Raw genomic sequence first — 20,329 nt, forward strand, 5'->3', positions numbered from 1 at the left:
CACAGAACTTCAGGTACTGCAAGTTTTGAACCTCGGGACAAGGATTCAAAAATGTATGGTAGTGTATATTGTGTATGTTGCTGAGAATCAGCGTAAAAGCACAAAGTATACCGTTACATACTGGGGGCTCATAGTCGGGATATTTTTTTGTGAGAAGTACTGAAGGCATATGTTATTGCGAAGTGGAAAGAAAATCACAGAAGACAAAATGGCAATTCAAATAGACAGGGAGCTCATTGGCAAGTTGCTAGGCAATGCGAACTTGGAGGGAAGGCCCGAGGAAGATATTGTTGGGGAACTTGAGAGACTTTCTCTAAACCTTACGCAAGGAACTTCGGCAAGGACGGGCGAGGAGAAAATGAACAAAATCTTGGAAAAAAGCAACATTAACATTCCGATCTTTAAGGGAAACGTCGGCGATGTAAGTCCACACGATTATTTGTATGAATTACGCAGTTATCAGGAAATCATGGAAATTGGGGATACTTTTCTCTTAGATAGAATCTTGCCGCTTTCGTTGAAGGAAATCGCTGCAGATTGGTTCAGATTTTCGAGACCATTCGGCACTTTTAGGGAATTTGAGAAGGCGTTCTTGGAAGAATTCTTTAGTGTCGATTACGACTCGGAAATAGCAAGGATCATTCAGAACAATTACCAGTCACCAGACCAGTCTCTTCTTGCATTTATTCGACACACCAGGAAGCTTTTTGCAATGAGGGAGAAACGGGGAACAGAAGACGAGGTCATCCAGCACGTTTTGAAGTTTTCCCACCCTAAATTCAGAACGCACCTGTACGATAGAACCTTTGCAACCTTGAAAGATCTGGAGATTCGCGCTATGGACATTCAAAAGAGATTGTATTCAGAAGCCCTGTACTATTGTCCAGAACTGAGGGACAACACTTCGCCGCATCTGTCTGCCATGCCGACTTCAGCGAGTGGCACAAGGCAATTAGCAGCCGCGGGGACAATGAACACTTTCGGCCGCGTGGGAACAGAAGTATCAATGAGTGCCATAAATCTGGGTCTTTTCAACCGCTTGAGCCTTTCCGGGAATATTGGAACCCCGTCGAGAGCAGAAGAACCGGCGAGGAGAAGAGGGTATGATGGTCAGCAGAAGGGCGCCACCTGTGCCGTCTCTAAAGATACCGTTAGACCAGAACAGATAACTCCGGTTCTTGCACACGTAGAAGGAAAGCAAAACAGGGGGAGGAATAGGGAAATACGTAACTGCAGAAATTTCACTTCTGGCGACAAAAAACCGTTAGTCACCTGTAAGGTTCAGGGAAAGGACTTCTCGCTATATTTGGATTCTGGTGCGTCTGTGAGCACCGTGTCTGTTGAGATCGCAAGAGAACTGGAAAAACAAGGAAATAAGATTAACAATAAATGTATTAATATTTCTTTGGCAGTAGGCTCTGTACAATCATGTGGGGAAATGTATCTTACTGTACATTTGAATGGGATGAAATTTAAGCATAAATTCGTCGTTCTGCGCGATTGTTTCACGGGATTTATCGCAGGTCGTGGGTTCATAAGGAAGGCCGGCATATCGCTACATTTGAAGCAGGGAGGCTACAGTTTTGAGGACAGTAACGTCATTCATTTATTTTCTGCGGAGAAGAGGGAAGTGGGAAAGAGGCTTCCGTTCTCGCAGCAGGGGAGGACGTCGACTGTGGAAGCTGGAGCTGGGCTAACCGCGACGATGACTGCGACGATGGAAAGAAATGAAACTGTAGCTGAAGCAACCGCGACGATGGGAAATTGCAAACCACACCCCGAAACTGAGGACATGATTGACCGTGTGGAATGTTCGACTGACACTGTGCAGAAATCAGTTGCAGATTTCAGCGCTTTGTGTACTGAGGAAAGTGCGAAGCAAATGAGGAAGCAACAGAGGGAAAATTTGCTTCGGAGCACAAAACTGCCCATGGTTCGTCTCTCTGGAACTAAAGATATGGAAAATTCTTCATTGTCGCCATTCTCTGCCACTGAGGGAAATGAAGAATACAATTCTGAGGAGCCACGTAGGTTTCTGGACACAGCCTCCCTCATTTCCGAGCAAATGAAAGACAAGTTTCTTGCTGACGTAGCGAGGGTTACAAGGAATGAGGAGGTGGAAGGAACGAAGAAGTACAAGGAAAAGGTGAAGACCCAGGCCAAATCTTCGTATTTCGACAACGAGGGAATTCTTAGGAGAAATTTGCCTACGGAAAAGTACAAAGAGAAGGGAAAAGGGAAAATATGGGCACCTACTTCACTACGTTCGCAAATTCTCGTGTCGTTGCATGATAATGCATTCGCTTGTCATCCTGGGAGATTGAAAACGTTAGCGAAGGTTAGGGAACAATACACTTGGATAGGCCTAACTAAAGACGTTATCCAGTATTGTAAGTCGTGCCAGCCATGCTGCGTATTAAAAGATGACAGGAATAAGAAGCAAGATTTCATGTCAAGTAAGGAGGAAACGAAATTCAGGATGGAAGACGCCAAGAACAAAGCTTGTGATAAGAAACGCCGCAAATGCACGTTTGAAGTGGGGGATAAAGCTTGGCTTAAGGAACATCCTATCACTGGTAAAGCCCGCAGAGTAAGCAGTAAATTCTCGGGGAAGTCCTCTGGATCACACGCAATTGTGGAGCAAACTTCGGCAAATACTTTCAAAATGAAACACAGCGGGGACGGAAGAATATTGAGAGCCAACAGTGACCAGTTGAAGCCTTATTCTTCGCCACCTGACTTAGCAAGGAAAGTAGCCGAACCCAATTCAGCAGAGAGAGCGCACGTAACTTCGGCAGGGGGAGCAAGACGAAGATATATCCCGTATGCGATACAAGCTGAGAAACAGATTCTAGTCTAATTTCAAAGGGAGATTTTTTTGTAAATATTGTACATAGGGACTTATCTATCTTTTCTTTATTCTATCTTTCACTTATTTTCTCTACCTCATACCTCATACAGTACTCATACAAAAGTGTCGTTCCGCAGTCAATTTCATCGCGAAAGTAACGCAAAGTTAGTGCGTATTCTTTTACCGTGTAATTTCGTCGAGAAGTCGCAGTTCGGTGGCGAGTGAATGCAGTTCTAGCGCCGGGCATAGCAGTGACATGTTCGGATGTAGAGCCAGTTCGATCCATTCATGTGGAAACCGGTCGAAGCGGTGACTTCCGATCTCGGCAGGAGCGCAGAGCAGTGGCGTTGCCGGGAGTCGAACCAGCAGCCTTGATGACTTGGATGGATTTCCAGGAGACTGTCTCTCATTGGTCCAGGAGGAAGGATGGAAGAGGTGCTGAGTGGGTAAGAATCGACGTGGGTTAACCAGCTCCAGTGCTGAGGGAAGAACGCGGATATCGAAGTACACTTGTGGACAAAATTAGAGTGAACATTGACTGTCAGTGTCGTGTGATCTTCTAATGAAAGTGTGTTTGTAGTGAACAGAAGCTGCGGACAAGTGCTTTGTGTATATTATTATTATTTTTCTAGGTTACAGAACTTTGATTTTTCTCTCTTCAGGAAGGGGGGACTATGTAATGATGCGATCATTACTGGATCCTTTTTTATGTTATAAATTGTGTATGTCTATGTATTCCTGTACGTTTGGGTTCTTGGCCGTTGGGGGGAGCGGTAAGTTTCCAGTAACGGTTTAGGTCATTAGCGGGGCCTATAAATAGGAAGGGCAGAGGAGCAGTCGGCCTCAGATGTTTGGCGGAGTACAGCAATGTAAGAGGTATCTTTTTTTCTGAGGGGAGCGGCTGGGCGAGCATTCTTTCCTTACTATGTGAACCAACGGCGGGGATGTTAACTTTCTTTCTTTTAATACACACACTTGCTCTTTTCATATTATTCCAATAGTTTATTTCATGTGGGAAACCGGGTACACAACACACATACCTTCAGCCACCTTTTTTGGTACTGAGGGTTATATTTTTTTTTTACTCGTGGAGCCAGTGGCTACGCGAGTCTACACACTCTCTTCGGGAAGGGGGGACAGGGTACACCGAAATGTAGATTTTGCGAATAACGGCCAAGAATTAACTTCTGTAAATATATTATGAATAAACCTATATATATCTAAAAGGAAATGGGCGTTAAGTTGTAATTTGAAGAGGTACGTGTCTATTGCCTAAACTAGCATCCACAGAACTTCAGGTACTGCAAGTTTTGAACCTCGGGACAAGGATTCAAAAATGTATGGTAGTGTATATTGTGTATGTTGCTGAGAATCAGCGTAAAAGCACAAAATATACCGATACAACTTCCAAATATATATTTTTTTTAGGGCTGGTCGATACCACTTTGAACCATTGCTGATTCTGATATCAATAGTCTTACCAGTTCCCATTGATACAGATACCATACTTAAATACTGGAATATCTTAAGTAGTTCAGAATATTTATGAATTGTAATATGTAAAGGTTCTATTGGACCTGTGATTATTTTTAAATATTCATACTCTCATATGAGAAAATCAGAATGTTAAAGAAAGCTGTCATTTATGAAAAGGTAAAGGTAAAGTTCCCCGTACATATAGAACTGTACCATGAAGGCACATTTAAGAGATGTGGGGGTAGGATGCCACACATTCTCGGCCATTCTGGAGGTGGTAATCTGCACCATGCTAAGGCTGCCTTTACCTCCCCAGGGTTGCCTCCAGGTACCTATTGATTGGAGGCTGGGTGAGCCCTTATATCCCCCACCCCAGGAGCTGTGGTGGTCTAGTCGGTAGGGTGACCTGGTAAACTTTATAACAAAACACATTTTTCACACAAAACAGATGCAAAATTAATACAGCTCACACATTTTACACAATTGCCAGAATATATACACTTGGTGAAAGTGCCATGTGGCATCTTGTAGACTCTGTAACATTCAGAAAGGTGTCTGATGAAATTTGAAGCAATACTTTCGGATACCATATTAGCCTAGTACTAATTTGATTTAAACGTAACACCTGGATAAATGAAAACATTAAAAGTTCTTACCAGGTTTTACATTTTCCAATATTTTAATTTTTCTTTTACCTTGGTCCCATGCAAAACATAAAAAGCAGGTTCCACTGTATACATAAGTTCAATTTCATTTCAATTGTAGAATAACTTTAACTACCTGTAACAGAAATAAATTGTTCAGCATATTTTGATATAAGCACAGAAGATGAAAGATTTAAAATAGTCTCACCTCCTTCATAGGCATTCTCAACTTGAGAATTTCACTGTATCTACGAAGAACTTCTCTGGTGGCATGAATCTTGACAAAATTCAACCCCTCCTTATTCGAGGAATATTCATACTCGAGTTGCAGACCTTCGTCTATCAAGTTATTCTCAAACACCCTCCTCTTCTCCAAGGAATCCTCCGACCTTGACTGATTGTTTCTTCCATCCCAGACGATCACAAAGTCCACACTTCGAGTGCCATCATGAAAGGAAAGGCCACTTTCCTAGAAGCAAGCAGAACAAAGCATTCTTCATTTGTACACTACAGCTAGCTCCTCCATCACCTTGGCTCATTCACGTGGCAAGTCCTGCGCTCTACAGAGGCTCACCGTAGTCGGCCTCCTGCACAACCGCAAGACACTCACTCCCCCAGCCCAAGTTTTCAGGGCAAGCACCGGTCTTGAGGTGTTGGACCGACACCCCAACAAGCTCCCAGGCAAACCTGGGAGAGAGAAAATAGAGTAGTGGATGGCTGGGCCAGGGCTCCCGAGCCGTACTTGTGTATGCACTTGGGTACCCAGACCAAGAGTTCGGCGATCCGCTACCTGCAGAGCTGGGGACTTTTATGCAAATATATGTTTTTATTAAAAGTGTAATTTCAAACATTATTATTTATGCACTTGGACAAACATGTAAGTAAACAGAGGCACTGACTTATCAACGCATTAGGAACACCTACCTAATAACCCATTGGTCTTGGTCTATCATTTTTGGCTATCACAACTTGCAGATGTCGGAGAACCGATTCCACAAGGTGGCAATCATCCTGCATGTTCAACTTGGCCATGTCTACTGCAACAGCTCTATTACTTGATGTGCATTTACCAAGAAACCGAACTCACAGTCCATTTCAACACATCCATGACATGTTCAATGAGGTTACAGTTAGGTGGGTTTGGGGATCAAGGCAGTGTGGAGCAGTGGTTCTCAACATTCGTAAGACTGCAGCCAGGTAAATTCTTTTCTTAAAAGTCGATGGCCTGATTCTAAGAAATTTACTCAAAAATACATTTCTATTTTTCAAACTTTATACATTAATTAACATGTGCCCTTGACATTAAATATTAATAAATCAACTAAGTCATAATCATAACAGTTCAATTAGGTCTAGGCTTGTTGACAAATATAAAATTAGGTTTAAATTAGTGGTCAACTGCTGGATCTAATGAAATCTTGTAGTCTCCTCATAAATTAATTTGGTGGTAAATATTTATTTTCATTTTGCATTTTGAACGCCGAAAAAATCCATTCTTCTCAGAATATTTCCACTTCAAACTATTAGTTAATGATTCATTGAGTTGGTGTTTAAAGTCCACTTTATGCACTGTAAGGTTAATCCGAACCACTATGTGCCTCCACCAGGTATCAAACCCGGGACCCCTTGATTACAAGGCGACAACACTATATTTGTTAATGAAAATTGTTGCGCAAATGACAAATTTCAGAACCTCTTGTGAACCTGTATAACTGATGCCAGGGCTCGGGGGTTGAGAAACACTGGTGTGGAGAATTCACTGTTCTATTACTCCAACCACTCCACAGTGATCCAAACCCAGTGTGATGTTCTGTTTTAGCATGGCACCATGGTCAGAAAAGACCTCGAGGAGATATGAATGCAGATGGTCAACTGACAGGTTCTTGTAAAGTTCAAAATTCAAGAGTAGTTGTATGATTACCAAAGGTTCTAAAGCATGCCAAGACAACACTTCCCAGAACGCGATATCGCCACCACCAATGCACTGAACCCCAACAGTGCAACAAGATGCAGAATCATGACTTTTACAACAGAGGCAGGCTCGAGAATCCATATGGTTTGACAGGAAACAAGACTCCCCACTCCAGATGACCTTCTCCCATGTCTGTATGATCCATTGATGGGTTTGCTGCTTGACCCATGTGAGATGTAGTTTACAATGACGTTGAGTCAAAGGGGCACCCTTGTTGGTCTATGGCTGTTGAACCCCAGTTGGTGCAAGGTATGTCACATGGGTAATTATGGAAATTTGTCATACTTGCTCCCTGATGTATTGGTGAGTCGTGTGTTCCACTCTCGTTTGTTGTTGCCGAGATATCAAATGTGACACCTGACGCTCAATCACATGTGGCTGGGCAGTATATGATCTTTTGCTGGATGTCTGTCCATGGTTCATCCAGCTTTGGAACACCCTCAACGGGAACAGACAAAAAGTGCAGCTCTTACTGAGATACTGGTATCACACCTCTGCCACTGGTCAAATTTGCTTACTTCACCACATTTGCCCGTAACAGTGCTTACTTCACCACATTTGCCCGTAACAGACACCTATTACCTTGTGGTGTGCAGAGGAGAGGCCAACAGGTTTTCTGCCAGCTAATTGTGACATGGATAACATGTGGTATCATGTCATGGCCAGGTGTTCCTAATGCAATGATCATTCAGTGTATTTTCATATTTTGAAAAATTTGGCCATAATGCACACTTTATTACATTTATAGAAATTCAAGCGAAGAATGAAAGCTCTACTAGGACACAAACCTGGGTCTCTGGCATATCATGCTGTTCTTCTGCCATCTGAGCTACTGATTCAGCCCAATATTTTGCTTCTGCTATTTTTATCCATGAGACAGACAATTCAACACAGGAAAAACAGTGTAAGTGAAAAATAAGACAAAAACCATGGCTCATTCAGTAGCTCAGATGGTAGAGCAATGGCACGGAATGACAAGACTTGGGTTCGAGCTCTGGTCAAGTCAGCATTTTTTGTTTAATACAACACCTGTGCATGTCAAATTATAAGGTACAGAATTTGTCAGGATTTCTACTTCTTTTTGGCAAAATAAAGTGTTATCAACTTAAATGTGATCCGTCTTTTCTATATGAAATGCTTCTTTTTTTAATGTTCTTGATGGTTGTTGCATACTGAAAGATACACAGAGGCAAGTGAGCATGGGAACGAACAGCTGTTGGAGTTAGTGAAACCAGTTTCAGCTAACCAATGAGATTTGAAGGTCAATGCAGGGTGTTTATTGCAAACAAGTGTATTTTGTACCTCAATGCAGATTGTGTTCAACAAGTACACGCATTCTGACACCATGATTTGTCTTTTTATCTCCAGGTGTGGTAGTTCTGACTGCTTACATGTCCACTAAGGAGAAACCATACCTTGTCCATGAAAAGCACAAGACCTAATTTCTTCTTTGGAACTCTTCGTCCCAGAAAAGATATGGGGAAGGTGTGCTGATTTTAGACACTAAATAATCAGGTCCCTGTTTTTTGAAACCATCATGACTGCTAAAGTCTAGCATGTTCAACTATAAAACTGAACAACCTGTATAAACGTTTGCATATTGGAAACTGGTTTTATCACTACTTGGAGATGATATCTTAATTAACACTAACAACCACCACGTGGTTGTTATCAAGGCCATTGGGTTATTTTGTTCCACTAGAAGGCATGAATATTCCTCACTGGAAATGCAGATGGGATCTTGCCATTTTAAGATAATGCTTTCACTGAACATTTCTGTTATTTAGGCATGCGTTCCAAGATGACCCAAGAAAAATGTTCTCCAAGTTCAAATATATGAAGGTGGATTGCAAAACAGTAACACTATCAAAAAAGAGTGAATGGGCAGCAGAGGGGAAGTTATGTAACACTTTCAGTACAAATGGATAACTTTATGTACTAACTACTGCTTTACCACTACAGGTAAATTGTGAGTGTGTTTCAAGAAGGAACAGCAAATGGAATATTTTGAGATATACAATTCAATTAGAGATATAATGTCATTCTTCTACCTAATCACCCTCCTATTGAATACACTTCTCACACCATTGCACTAACTTCTGTAGTCCATGAGGAAAAATATTTATTGTTCTGCTTTCAGCCAGTCCTCATCACTCCCAATCTTCATCCTGTCAAGGCACTGACATCCAATTCCCCAGCCAGAACTTCTAAGGGAATACATATGTTTTCACAAATAATGACATCAGTGCAACCCAACACCAGTGACAGCCTTGGTGAAACAACTGAAGCATTCCTCATCACAGATTGATATTCACCATTTCTAAACACACACTAACACCCATCTTTTGACAATGCAGGTATCTGAATACTTGTTGCAACAAGTATGAATTTCACAAGGTTTCACACCCCCAAACCATAGAAATCTGACAACTGCTCGTTGCTCCTCTATGATGCGAACAGCTAAAGGCACAACCATTTTTCCTTCCAATTGAGCATGTCATCTATTGAGCAGTGTCAACACCTTCTCTAAGAGTACGTATATCTTCCCTGTGTAGGAATTTAAAGTGTCTGGGATGCTAGTTTCATACTGTCAATGTTGTTACTTTTAGAAACACCCTCATATTTTATTATTTTATTGGTTGGATATGAACTCTACTTCAGAAACATAAAACAAGGTAAAATATTACAATATTCATTATGCAATGTGTGCACACGTAGGTATGTGTGTGTGAGAGAGAGCATGCATTAACACATCAACTAGAAATGACATGAGTAAGAACTTGCATGCACATGCAACCTTAATTATTGCATGCACAATCTCACCTCAACTGGTATCATGAGCTCCACTTCACAAAGATTATGTGCTAGTTTATTATCAACAATATTGTTAACCCCTTCAACCTTAGGTTTCTCTTCAAGTACATCCTGTGCACTATGATACAAACTGAGCCTGGACATGTGAATGCTCTCCTTATGCACAGGGGTGAGGTAAGTGTCCTCCTCAAAAGCCTCATCTTCATCCATTGTGGTTAAGAAATCTCCACCACCGAATTAAACTGTAATTGTGAAGTTCATTTTGGAGATAAAAGGACACTCCCTTTAAATAAAGGGCAATGTCAAGTATGTAGTAATGCCATGCAAACACAAAAACAAGTATGGAATAATCACATGTTATTATCAAAACAGCCACATCTACAACACAGCATATGCGAGAGAAAATGGGAAAAAGTTGACAAGTAGATGTACATTATCCCTTGAATGGCACAATACAGATGATGACACCAAATAGCACAGCAATTATCAAATATTAGAATGAATTATACCATTGTTTGCAATTTAACAAACTTCTCATTAGTTCCCAATGTTAGATGTTAGCACTAGTGTATGCAGGCCTTTTTTTTTTTTTCAGAGGGGGTTTGAATTATAAAAGTGGGTATCACATAGCTACATTCTAGGCATGGGTAAGGTGCACAAATATTTCATTAACTACCATTTTTAAGGTATTTTTTTTAAAAGTAGTTCAAAGATGGAGAAAGTATACATGGGGTCATTTTAGGGAAGTTGGCATTTACCACTTTAGTTTTTCGCGAGCTCTCTGCTGCTTTCATTTTATTTTTTTTATTTTCTCAATATTTCAGCTCGCCCTGTGTATGCAGTGGATCTTAGCCTTTTTTAAATCTGCACTGTTTTAGTTCTTGGTTATCTATAGCATATGATCCATGGAACATTCAACCAGAAAGGAAAATAAAACACACAAAAAAAGGTATACAAGAATATTAGATTCTGGATAATTTTGTTCTTTGATGAATTTGTCGCAGGCCAGTAGCTAGAATTGATCTCGGGGGGGGGGGGGGGGGCTCATGGGTTATCAGGGGGCTTTGTAAACCAAGTCCATTTTTAAAAAAAAAATTAAATGAAGGTAAATTATGTGTGGGGGGGCGCTCATTCATTTATAAATATCATATACTACACAAATACTACAGTACATTTTTCTACATCTTTTAAAACATCTCTTGAAGTGTTAATTGACTGATACTGAAATTATCCCTTACACACCCCATACTATTTTAGATGATACAGATATTTATATCACACACAAAAAACGCACAATATTTAATCACAGTGCCTATAGTATATTCCACCCCCGGCCGAAGCAATTAAACTCCCCTTCGTTCCCAAAACTTGGGAGCTGTTGTTGACCTTTGACGCAGATGCGGAGGGAACTTGCATGATGACATCAAAGTCACAGATTTCTGTCTAACGGAAGGTTGCAACAGGGACAGTGAAGGTACAGATAAAGAAGCTCCCCTATGAAAGTACTTTCTGAAGTCTAGAGAATATTCTAAATACTTGCAGCTACTTCTGCTCATAAACAAAATGAGTGAATGTAATAGATACTGTTCATATTCTGTGGATTTATCCTTAAAGTTGTGAGTTGTCTACATTTTCACTCTTCACTGCAAACAAATTATGCAAAATAGTTTACCTAATGTAAAGGGGGGCTGATGGCAGTGCCAGGGGGCAGGGGGGCTGATGGCAGTTCCAGGGAAGGGTTGAGCCCACCTGGCCTCTGCCTGGCTACGGGACTGATTTATTGATAGTTGACCATGATGTTTCTGAAAAGAAACTTCAAATTTGAATCTCAACGGCAAACAGAAATATTATATATTTGAAGGTTGGATAGAATTTCATATTTGAAAATATTTGCTTTTTTTCCACCTCTTAGATTAATCATGACACTAGGAATGGTGAGGCAAATGCAATGATACACTCATACTTTACCCAGGGTTTGAATCTCGAACCTCTAAATTAAAATATTTCCAAATGAAGGGCAGCTATGTTGAATATTCTAATAAAGAAATTTTATACTTGGTCTATTCTCTTTTTATTACCATTACAAAGTAATAGATGAAATAAGTGACCACACTCGATAATACATATGCTACAAAATAAGTTTTGAGAGCAGAAACATGGATGGTATCTGTAAATCTAAAGAGTAGTCATTTAGAAGTGGCACAATCTATAAGGCAGCTGGAAGTCAATATGCTGTCGAAAATAACCCTTAAAATCTTTTTCATGTTCCATGAATGGGATATATGGTTGCATGGTTTGTAGCATAGGGATGTAATATTTGATTTGACAGCAAACCTTATGCCTTTTCAGGATTTAGTTTTACATTCCAACTTAACACCAGCATTCAATATGTTTGAAATTTCTTGGATGGAGCATGTGTTTTGAAATGCCATGAAGCATTCCAGAGATGCATCCCGTTTTACAAGATTATATTTTCTATTTATGTGTTTTGTTCTTTGTCATTTCTCAGTGTTACTCCAAGCCCAATCTATTGCTGACACACTATCTGCTGTAACAATTATAGGTCTATTTGTGACATTTTGAACATTCAACTGATATTAAACTTATAGCCCTTACCAGATCACACAATCATTCACATAGAGTAACTAATTCTGCTTCACATCTAAAAAATGTAACCAAACTTTTGTAATTTACTTTTCCAAACTAATAACTGATTTACCAATCTTTACAATACAGAGGTTGATCCGTCTCCATCCGAACAAAATGAAAGTGTTGCTTACCTAAGAGATTCCAGCCTGCCACCAGCAATCATGCTCGATGTGATGGCCACCTGTATGTACTATTGCACGACATCACAGTTTCCACTGCAGCAGACTTTGTTGCAGCTGTACCAGGGGTAAATTGTTCCATTCCTGCTTGCAGGCTTTCCATAGGCCATGCACGACGTGTTGAAAGGTTGCCGTTTGAGAAGTCCAAAAGCACAAAAATCCATCGGACTAGCATCTAGACTCTTCACTGGAATGTCCTCGAATGGAATGGCATAAATACCAGTTTCAGTTGCCATGCATCGGTAGAAGGGCAGCAATGTTTTGGCCGTGTGACTTGAAGTTTTTTTTGTCCTGGTGCAGTTCCACATGATTGGTGTCTGCTCCATACAAGACTGGTATTTCTTTTGTGTACTCTGGTGATAGGACATGTTCTTGGTAATACGCAGCATTGATTTTGAAATTTTTTTGACCCAACGAATTGTCAGCTTCCCTCTGTAGAACAATCCAGTCACAATCATGAAACCTTTGGAGAAACTTTCTTTTAATTGATGCACAAAGTAACACCAGTCTTTTGCATCAACACTGCTGTAGGTTATGGCCCGAACTTTGCCATGCTGGCACTCGTACAGCCTTCTGCACTTGCTCTGGCGCTCCGCGATATGCTGTGGTCTTAAAGAATGTACGCTGGCCTTGCAGACAGTTTTCAGCCTCAATTGCTGATGGAGTGAACGACTAACAGTTACTTGGCCTACTTTGACCCATTTGGCCATAACACGCTGTGGTGGTGGTGGATTCTCACAGGCCACCATATCCCGGATCTTCTTTAGCACCTGTCTTGTTAGTTTCACAGGCACCCTCTTTGGATGCAATTTCGTTGGTGATGTGGACTGTGGAGGCAGCTGCTGTGCATTGCGGCTGCTGTGCATTTCGTTTAATTATATCACTAACAGTGGCCCACCTTAACACCAATCTATTGTTCTGACACTGTTCTACTATGCAGGAAATGAAAAATTTGGCATGGAAAAGCCCCATAATGTACCCTTCCCAATAGTGATTTGTTTTCGGTGGCATTCTGCCCACTACAACACCTTCATTCTGCTAGACAACAGCTTACACACTGCTCATCGTGTGCGTGCAGTTTGGGGCTCTGCGCAAACCGGTTTGCCAGGTGGCGCTGTCTGCACGTTGTTCGGATGGAGACGGATCAGCCTCTGTATAACCAGCATGTGATGTTGCTTCTCTTGGTAGTACTACATCTTGCATCCATACACAATTCAAGTTTACCACCTTCAATCAGAAACCTAATGCATAATCATATGTTCCTTTCAAATAGTGGTAAACTCTTATTAATGCCACTGAGTGAATTTCTGTAGGATTATTACTATACCTTGATAAGTGGCTTAGAATAATTATCTTGCCTTGATCCTACTGACAACTACATAAGTGGATCTTGGATTAAAGTACTTTGTTCTGTCAACTGGTTTTGAGTCACTACAATTATCAAAGTCTTCATGTACTTTTTTTTGTGTGCTTTAACAGGAATACACTTTTCTAGGTCATATTTTTTCAGTATTTTTTAAATGTAACTTTTCTGCAACAACTGACATCATTTTCGGTTACATTTATATCTACATCGAAAAAAGATTTCAAGTTCTTATGCTCCTGAATTACAAAAAGTTACTAATAATGATATTACCTGGCAACTATTACAAAAAATCAACATACATATTATCCTTTGAAATAGTTTTTCTTGTATGTACGCATTGCTTGCATGATACAATTATTTTCCTGTAGTTTACGGTTATTACAAGCATAAGAAAACAGTTATCCTTTGAAAGTCTTATAAATATGTGGATCAACCTCTAATCTACTGAATCCTATTTCAGTTAAGAATGTAATTCAATTTCTCATTCCAGCAAACCTCCAATTGTGAAGCAGGCTTGATTTCATGCTTTGGTCCTATAATTCCTTCTGGTTGTTACATGTGCACTTGTCTTAAGTTAACACATAAGTTAAAGTAAGTAGGTTTTACATCATAAAGATTTACTTTCATTTTGGGTGTGCCTACACCTAAACAATACATGTATGGCTTCCACTCTCATTACATATGCTATATTGGTGTGTCCACTTATCATCATCATCTCTGATCATCCAACACCAAGCATTTGAAATTGATCTTCATTCCTTTTTTAAGTTTTTCCCGTGCCTTGCTCGTAATACTTCATTGTTTGTTCCTACTTTCACCCACATCTTCTGGTTCCACCATTCTCTTCTACTAATCCACCACCCAATTAAGAAATTATATCCTCGATTTCGTAAGAATTGCCCATTAATTCGAATCTTCATTTTTGATATCTCTTTCTGAAATGACTTGTAATATTGTGTTATTTATCTGCAGAAAGTGGCACAAATTCATTATAAAAGGTTGCATTTTTCTTGTTCAAGGAGGGCTCTTTAACTATTTTTTTTTCTAAATTCAAGAGTGGTTCGCACAGCACACAACAATGGCAGTGCCCAGTGATCCAGAATGTGAAAAAAGTTGGCAAAAATAGAAATTTTGACTTTTCGGTAAGGGGATAAAACATTACCACTTCTGTTAACTAAATGGGGCATGAAACTGCCATAATTTTTTTTTTCTCTAAAATTATTATTTGTTCTTGTTTTCGGGCCTCAAAATGGCAGTTCGTGAAAATGGAATTTTTGGACTATATTTTGTACTTATTTTTAAGACTTGTAGAAATTATTTTTTCGCTGGATAATATAATTGTGCTAGGTAGACTCACAACTTCTCAGCAATGCACAGAAAAAGAACACATATTTGAATTACAATAAAATATAATGCTTTTATTTGTGACTTGAAAATACAAAAGTTATCTTGAGTTAACATAGCTTTTGCCGCCATTTCCTGCGATGATTTCTAAAGCAAAGGATACTTTAAAGTATTGTGAAAACGGCACGGGAGAAAATTTTTGCGATTTTTTGCTATTTTTGACAAATTTACCTTATTTGTGAACGTGTGCTCCGTTGTTAATGGGTCAGCTGGCAACCCTGAATCAAATGTGGTCACGTGTGCACGCACTAGGGGAATAGGTCGTCTCCAATTTCGGTATCAGCTGATGCTTAATGCATATAGAAGTAGTAGTGCAGTGTAACAGAAATTTATTCAAATGTTCCCAACAACCCCTAACATTTTCCAAAGACCTTCATCAACACCCTCTCTAAAATTTTCCCCAAAGTCTAGGCTGTGTAAATATTACCCAGAAGTAAAATTACTTTGTAAATTCGAGTTATAATTACATTCAAGCATTTGATTAACAATATCTTTATTGGTTAAACTAATTGTATTAATTTTGAACATCTTTATTGTATTTCAAAATTGATAAAAATGAGAGAAAGGAACATGTTTAAATACCAAGCTGAAATGCAGAAGCACACGTGTGAGTAAAATTTACACAGGCGATGTTTCTACGGGCCTGTGAGGGAAACTTAAGGAAGAATCATAACTGATTCAAGGTCACGACATTCGAAAGTGTTTACTGGAAAAGTACTGAGAAGGGTGTCCTCAGGCACACTCATTGGTAAAGATGAAAGAAATATTTTAAAATCTTTTGGATCATTTTTACCCATTCAGGTGTCCTTGAGGGTTAATAGTGATGGTGTGTCATACAAATCCACAAAACATTATTCCTGAAAAATCTGATGATGATAGAAATTATCAGATTAATCATGTTTCATTCGCGTTAAAATTTGAATATCTATATTGATTGGTAATACTGTCTGGTTATCTACATCTAAAAGTCTATACATTTTAAAAATATCGCTTAAGATTGTGTTAAGACCTTTAGTGTTAATGTGTTGCAGCAAAGTATTTTAAGGATATGAAAACTGTTGCTGAAGAGAGGATAATTTTCTTAAAGATAATTTCAGTTGAATTTTTAAAAAATGTGGTGTTTGTAGTTGCTTTTTCTTCAATCTATGCAATCTCAAAAGCAGATTATCAGTTTTGAAGAAAGTAGCAACAGAAATAATAGATGATGAACTGAAGAGCTTTGCCAGGAAAATACATCTAAGGAACTCACATTCACAACCAAAGTACATTTAAAGGAAGAAGGAAAGATATCGAAACATTTATTGCACATAAATTCATTTTAACGATACTTCTCGCATTCATTATTACTATTATTATTATTTTATTACTATCATTATAATCCTTATTTTCATTATTTTTGTTATTATTTAATATATTTCTGGAAATAGGTTTCTGTTTCCAAGTGTATTATTTAGTTTTACTGTGGTTTCAAGTGCGTATTGAAATAGGTCAAAATTATACTTTTTGTATAAAAATCATAATAATCAATCTCATGTGAATTCTGTGGACCCAAAGTGTGAATTATTACTTAAAATTGCTAATCTTACACATTTGTATTGATTTAGGGGTCAAATAGCGAGCTCCTGATTTTTGCCGATTTTTTTCGCATTCCGGATCACTGTGCAGTGGTCCCAAATTTAAATGGGTGTTCTTTGTGAGTGTCCCTTCATCAATTTCTGTCACATCATCACTCATCGTCATTGTCACAATTAGACAAAAGTAGCAGAAAAGCAAAGCTAAATAAAAATTAAAAATCAAACCAACCTTGTAAATTCAAGAGACAATTGACCTTTTCATGGTAGAGCCTTGCACACCTGTATTCTTTTGAAGCAGGCACCTTTTCACTCACCACTTTTCAAACTTGCCACAAAATTTTAAAAAATCGTAGCTTGAGAACTAACTGTCATAGAGAGATGAAATTGATTTTGTTTTCTTTCTTAAAGACAGGGCTTTTAGCAGAGATAAAATTTATACATTGTGTCTCAAAATAATTAGTGTTAAAGGAATAAGAAGATAATTAATTTACCCCTGTGCAACCCCCCCCCCCCCACGATAGACCAAAGTGGATGAAAAATATAGTATGTAGCGTGGTACATTCCTGCAACCATGCAAAGTTTCATTGAAATCAGACTGATACATCTTGGATAAAACAATAATAACATTGCATAAAGCAGCAGTGTTGCCAGTTTACAGAACACTATATGGATATCCATTTCTAGTGTCAGCCCTATGGATGCTGAATGGACCAAATTTGGAGGGAAGCATGACATAAGACCACTCTATGAGGATATATAATGGCTGTGCCACAATTTTGAAAAGAAAAAAACTGAAATTACGGCATTACATAAGGTTTCGAAGTTTGGGTCATTGCCTTCACTCCTCCCGCTGGACCCTTAATTGTTGGATGTTACTTAACATGCAGCTTTTTATTCATTCTTGCATGTAGAATTTAAATTTTTCAAAAAGATGCCCAAGTTGAGAATTTACAGACCTTCAAATTACCCCATAGTAACAAAAGGAAAACAAAGGACCTTGTCAAACAGCATTTGTTAATACTAGTAGCAATCGATATATTGATTTGTAATTCGAGTATGTAATACTTTAGAGGTATATTAATGAACAAAAAGACAGAACTGAAATATAGTGTACAGATTTCAAGATATGGCATGTTAATTCTGCCACGTGGTCCAGGCAAATTTCGAATATCGAGTCTTTTCCCCTGCTTTCCCCCTGGACCCTTAATTGTTGGACATTGCTTAAAATGTTGCTGTTTACTCATTCTTACATGTAGAATTTAAAATTTTCAAAAAGATGCAATAGTTTAGAAGCTTAGTCATTTTTTTATATCTATCCCATAATATTATGGAGTAACAAACGGAAACTAAGGACTTTTTCAAACAGCGCTTGTTAGTAACAATGGATACGAGGGCAGATCGGAAAGTAACGCACAATATTTTTTTTCTCCTCAGGTATTGCAGCTGGAATGCTGAAATTGCACGACGAGAGAGTTTGAAGTTTGCACAACAGAGGGTATTTTTTTCCTGTGCAGCTCTAGTGAGAGAAGCCTGAGCTACGAAACAAACATGGCACGCATGTTACTGTCGTCCACGTGTGAAGAGAAGCGAAGTGTGGTTCGATTTTTGTGGGACAAAGGGCATACACCGAGTGAAAGTCACAGGGACATGCGTGGCGTGTATGGGGACGACTGTCTGGACCAAGCAGGCCTGTATGGAGTGGAAACATGCTGGTTCCCCAGTACGAAAAAAATTCAAAGTGACTCAATCTGCTATAGGAAAGTGCTTGTGACAGTGTTCTGGGACATGTTTGGTGTGTTATTAGTGGACTTTGCTGAACACGGGACCACTGTGAATGCTAAAGCCTACATTAAAACTTTGGTTAAGTTGTGTCGTGCCCTTCGTAACAAACGCCGCAACATTCATGCTGATGGTGTCAAACTTCTTCATGACAATGCCCGTCCCTATGTTGCTGCTCCTGTTCGTGAGAAACTCACCGAATTTGGGTGGGAGGTGCTCCAGCATCCACCATACAGTCCGGACCTGGCAACGTTGGACTATCATCTGTTTGGTCCCATGAAGAAATTCCTGGCCGGCCAACACTTTGCGACAGATGCGGAAGTGAAATCAGCAGTTCGCAGATGGCTATACTCCAACCAAATGGACTTCTACGAACAGGGCATATTGAAACTGGTACCACGACGGGAGAAATGTGTTGAGAAACTTGTTGACTATGTAGAAACGTAGGTCAAAGATGTCAGTTCATTTGTGATTTGTTTGGTTTTTGTTACATATTTAACTTTTTGCGAAAAAAAATATTGTGCGTTACTTTCCGATCTGCCCTCGTATATTGTTTTGTAATTCAAGTATGTCATACCTTCGTATATATACTAAAGATAAAAAAAGACAGAAGTGAAAAATCTTGTGTAGTTTTCAAGAAATGGCATGTCAATTGATACTATGCACTGCATCCTCAACGGAACTACAGTTGTGGTTGAAATATCGACCATCTGAATGCTAAAGGTTAAAGGTTTAACATTTTATAGCTCTGGTTCATGGAGTCGATTTTCGGATCTTTGATTTAAATTAAAAGCTCAGATCATAATATTTATTTCTTGCAATGTTTCACTACAAGAAGCCACTTTCCAGTAAAATGCAATAGTAGCACATTTCTCAAAAACTAATATCTTTACACAAAAAAACCATGAGAGTCGAGGTTACTTTTTTTAAAAAAAAAATCAGATGAATATAAGCTGAGATAAATGTGCCAAATGATTCTATGCTGAGATAAATGTGCCAAATGATTCTATGTTGGCTGCCATATTGGACTTATTGTTTATTGATTTGGTTTATTTTACTTCCCTTTTCTACCACTTTTCGCTAATTGTGAAGATGGGGATGTGATGATATGATAAAATTGATGGACACTCACAAACACCCATGCCCAGGCTGGGATTCGAACCCAGAACCCCTGCTGCTGCCATATTGACACAGTTGCCTTTCTGAGATATCTCACATATTTTCATTTCTGTATTGCAATGGGCATTCCCTCCATTTTACACCAAAACAGTATTTTTTGCAGGACCTGGTACAAGGACTATGTCCCGCACTGTGGCCGTGTGGTCTAAGGCACTCAAGCTTTGGTCTCCGGCTACAGGATGTGCGTAGGTTGTAGTCCCCTGAAGAAAGCGTAACAACTTCTCCTGAGATTTCAGAGTGTGTATAGGACCGGTGGCCATCCACCATCATGGGTAATTTGGGGGGCTACGAATGAGTAACATAACCCGGCCATGGAAACCTCTAAGGACTGGGGGTTCGTCGTGCTGACCACACGTCACCCTGTAACTAGTTGGATGATCTCCCACCTCAGCAGGTGAGAAAAAGGCCGGCAGTTGGTAGGTAGGCCCTGACCCTAACGGGC

At 39.4% G+C, this 20,329-nt stretch overlaps 1 protein-coding gene across 5 annotated transcripts in view; it reads right to left on the reverse strand.

The window, feature by feature from the left end:
- Positions 1 to 20,329, reverse strand: part of subdued (anoctamin 1) — a 90,193-nt gene that overhangs the window by 63,755 nt on the left and 6,109 nt on the right. For 2 of the 5 annotated variants that reach the window (XM_083120807.1, XM_083120806.1), the window contains exons 3-4: positions 9,767 to 9,999; positions 5,180 to 5,440 (exon numbers count right to left, since the gene is read on the reverse strand). The exons of 1 other annotated variant lie outside the window; for it this stretch is intronic. In XM_083120807.1, the coding sequence (XP_082976933.1) occupies positions 5,180 to 5,440; positions 9,767 to 9,967 (462 nt within the window). In that variant the 5' untranslated portion in view covers positions 9,968 to 9,999. The remainder of the gene's footprint in view (positions 1 to 5,179; positions 5,441 to 9,766; positions 10,000 to 20,329) is intronic. 2 more of the 5 variants (XM_083120808.1, XM_083120809.1) reach the window with 1 other exon arrangement.

This window comes from Lepisma saccharinum, chromosome 4, assembly GCF_977018435.1.
Source record: "Lepisma saccharinum chromosome 4, izLepSacc3.1, whole genome shotgun sequence".
NCBI lineage: Eukaryota > Metazoa > Arthropoda > Insecta > Zygentoma > Lepismatidae > Lepisma > Lepisma saccharinum.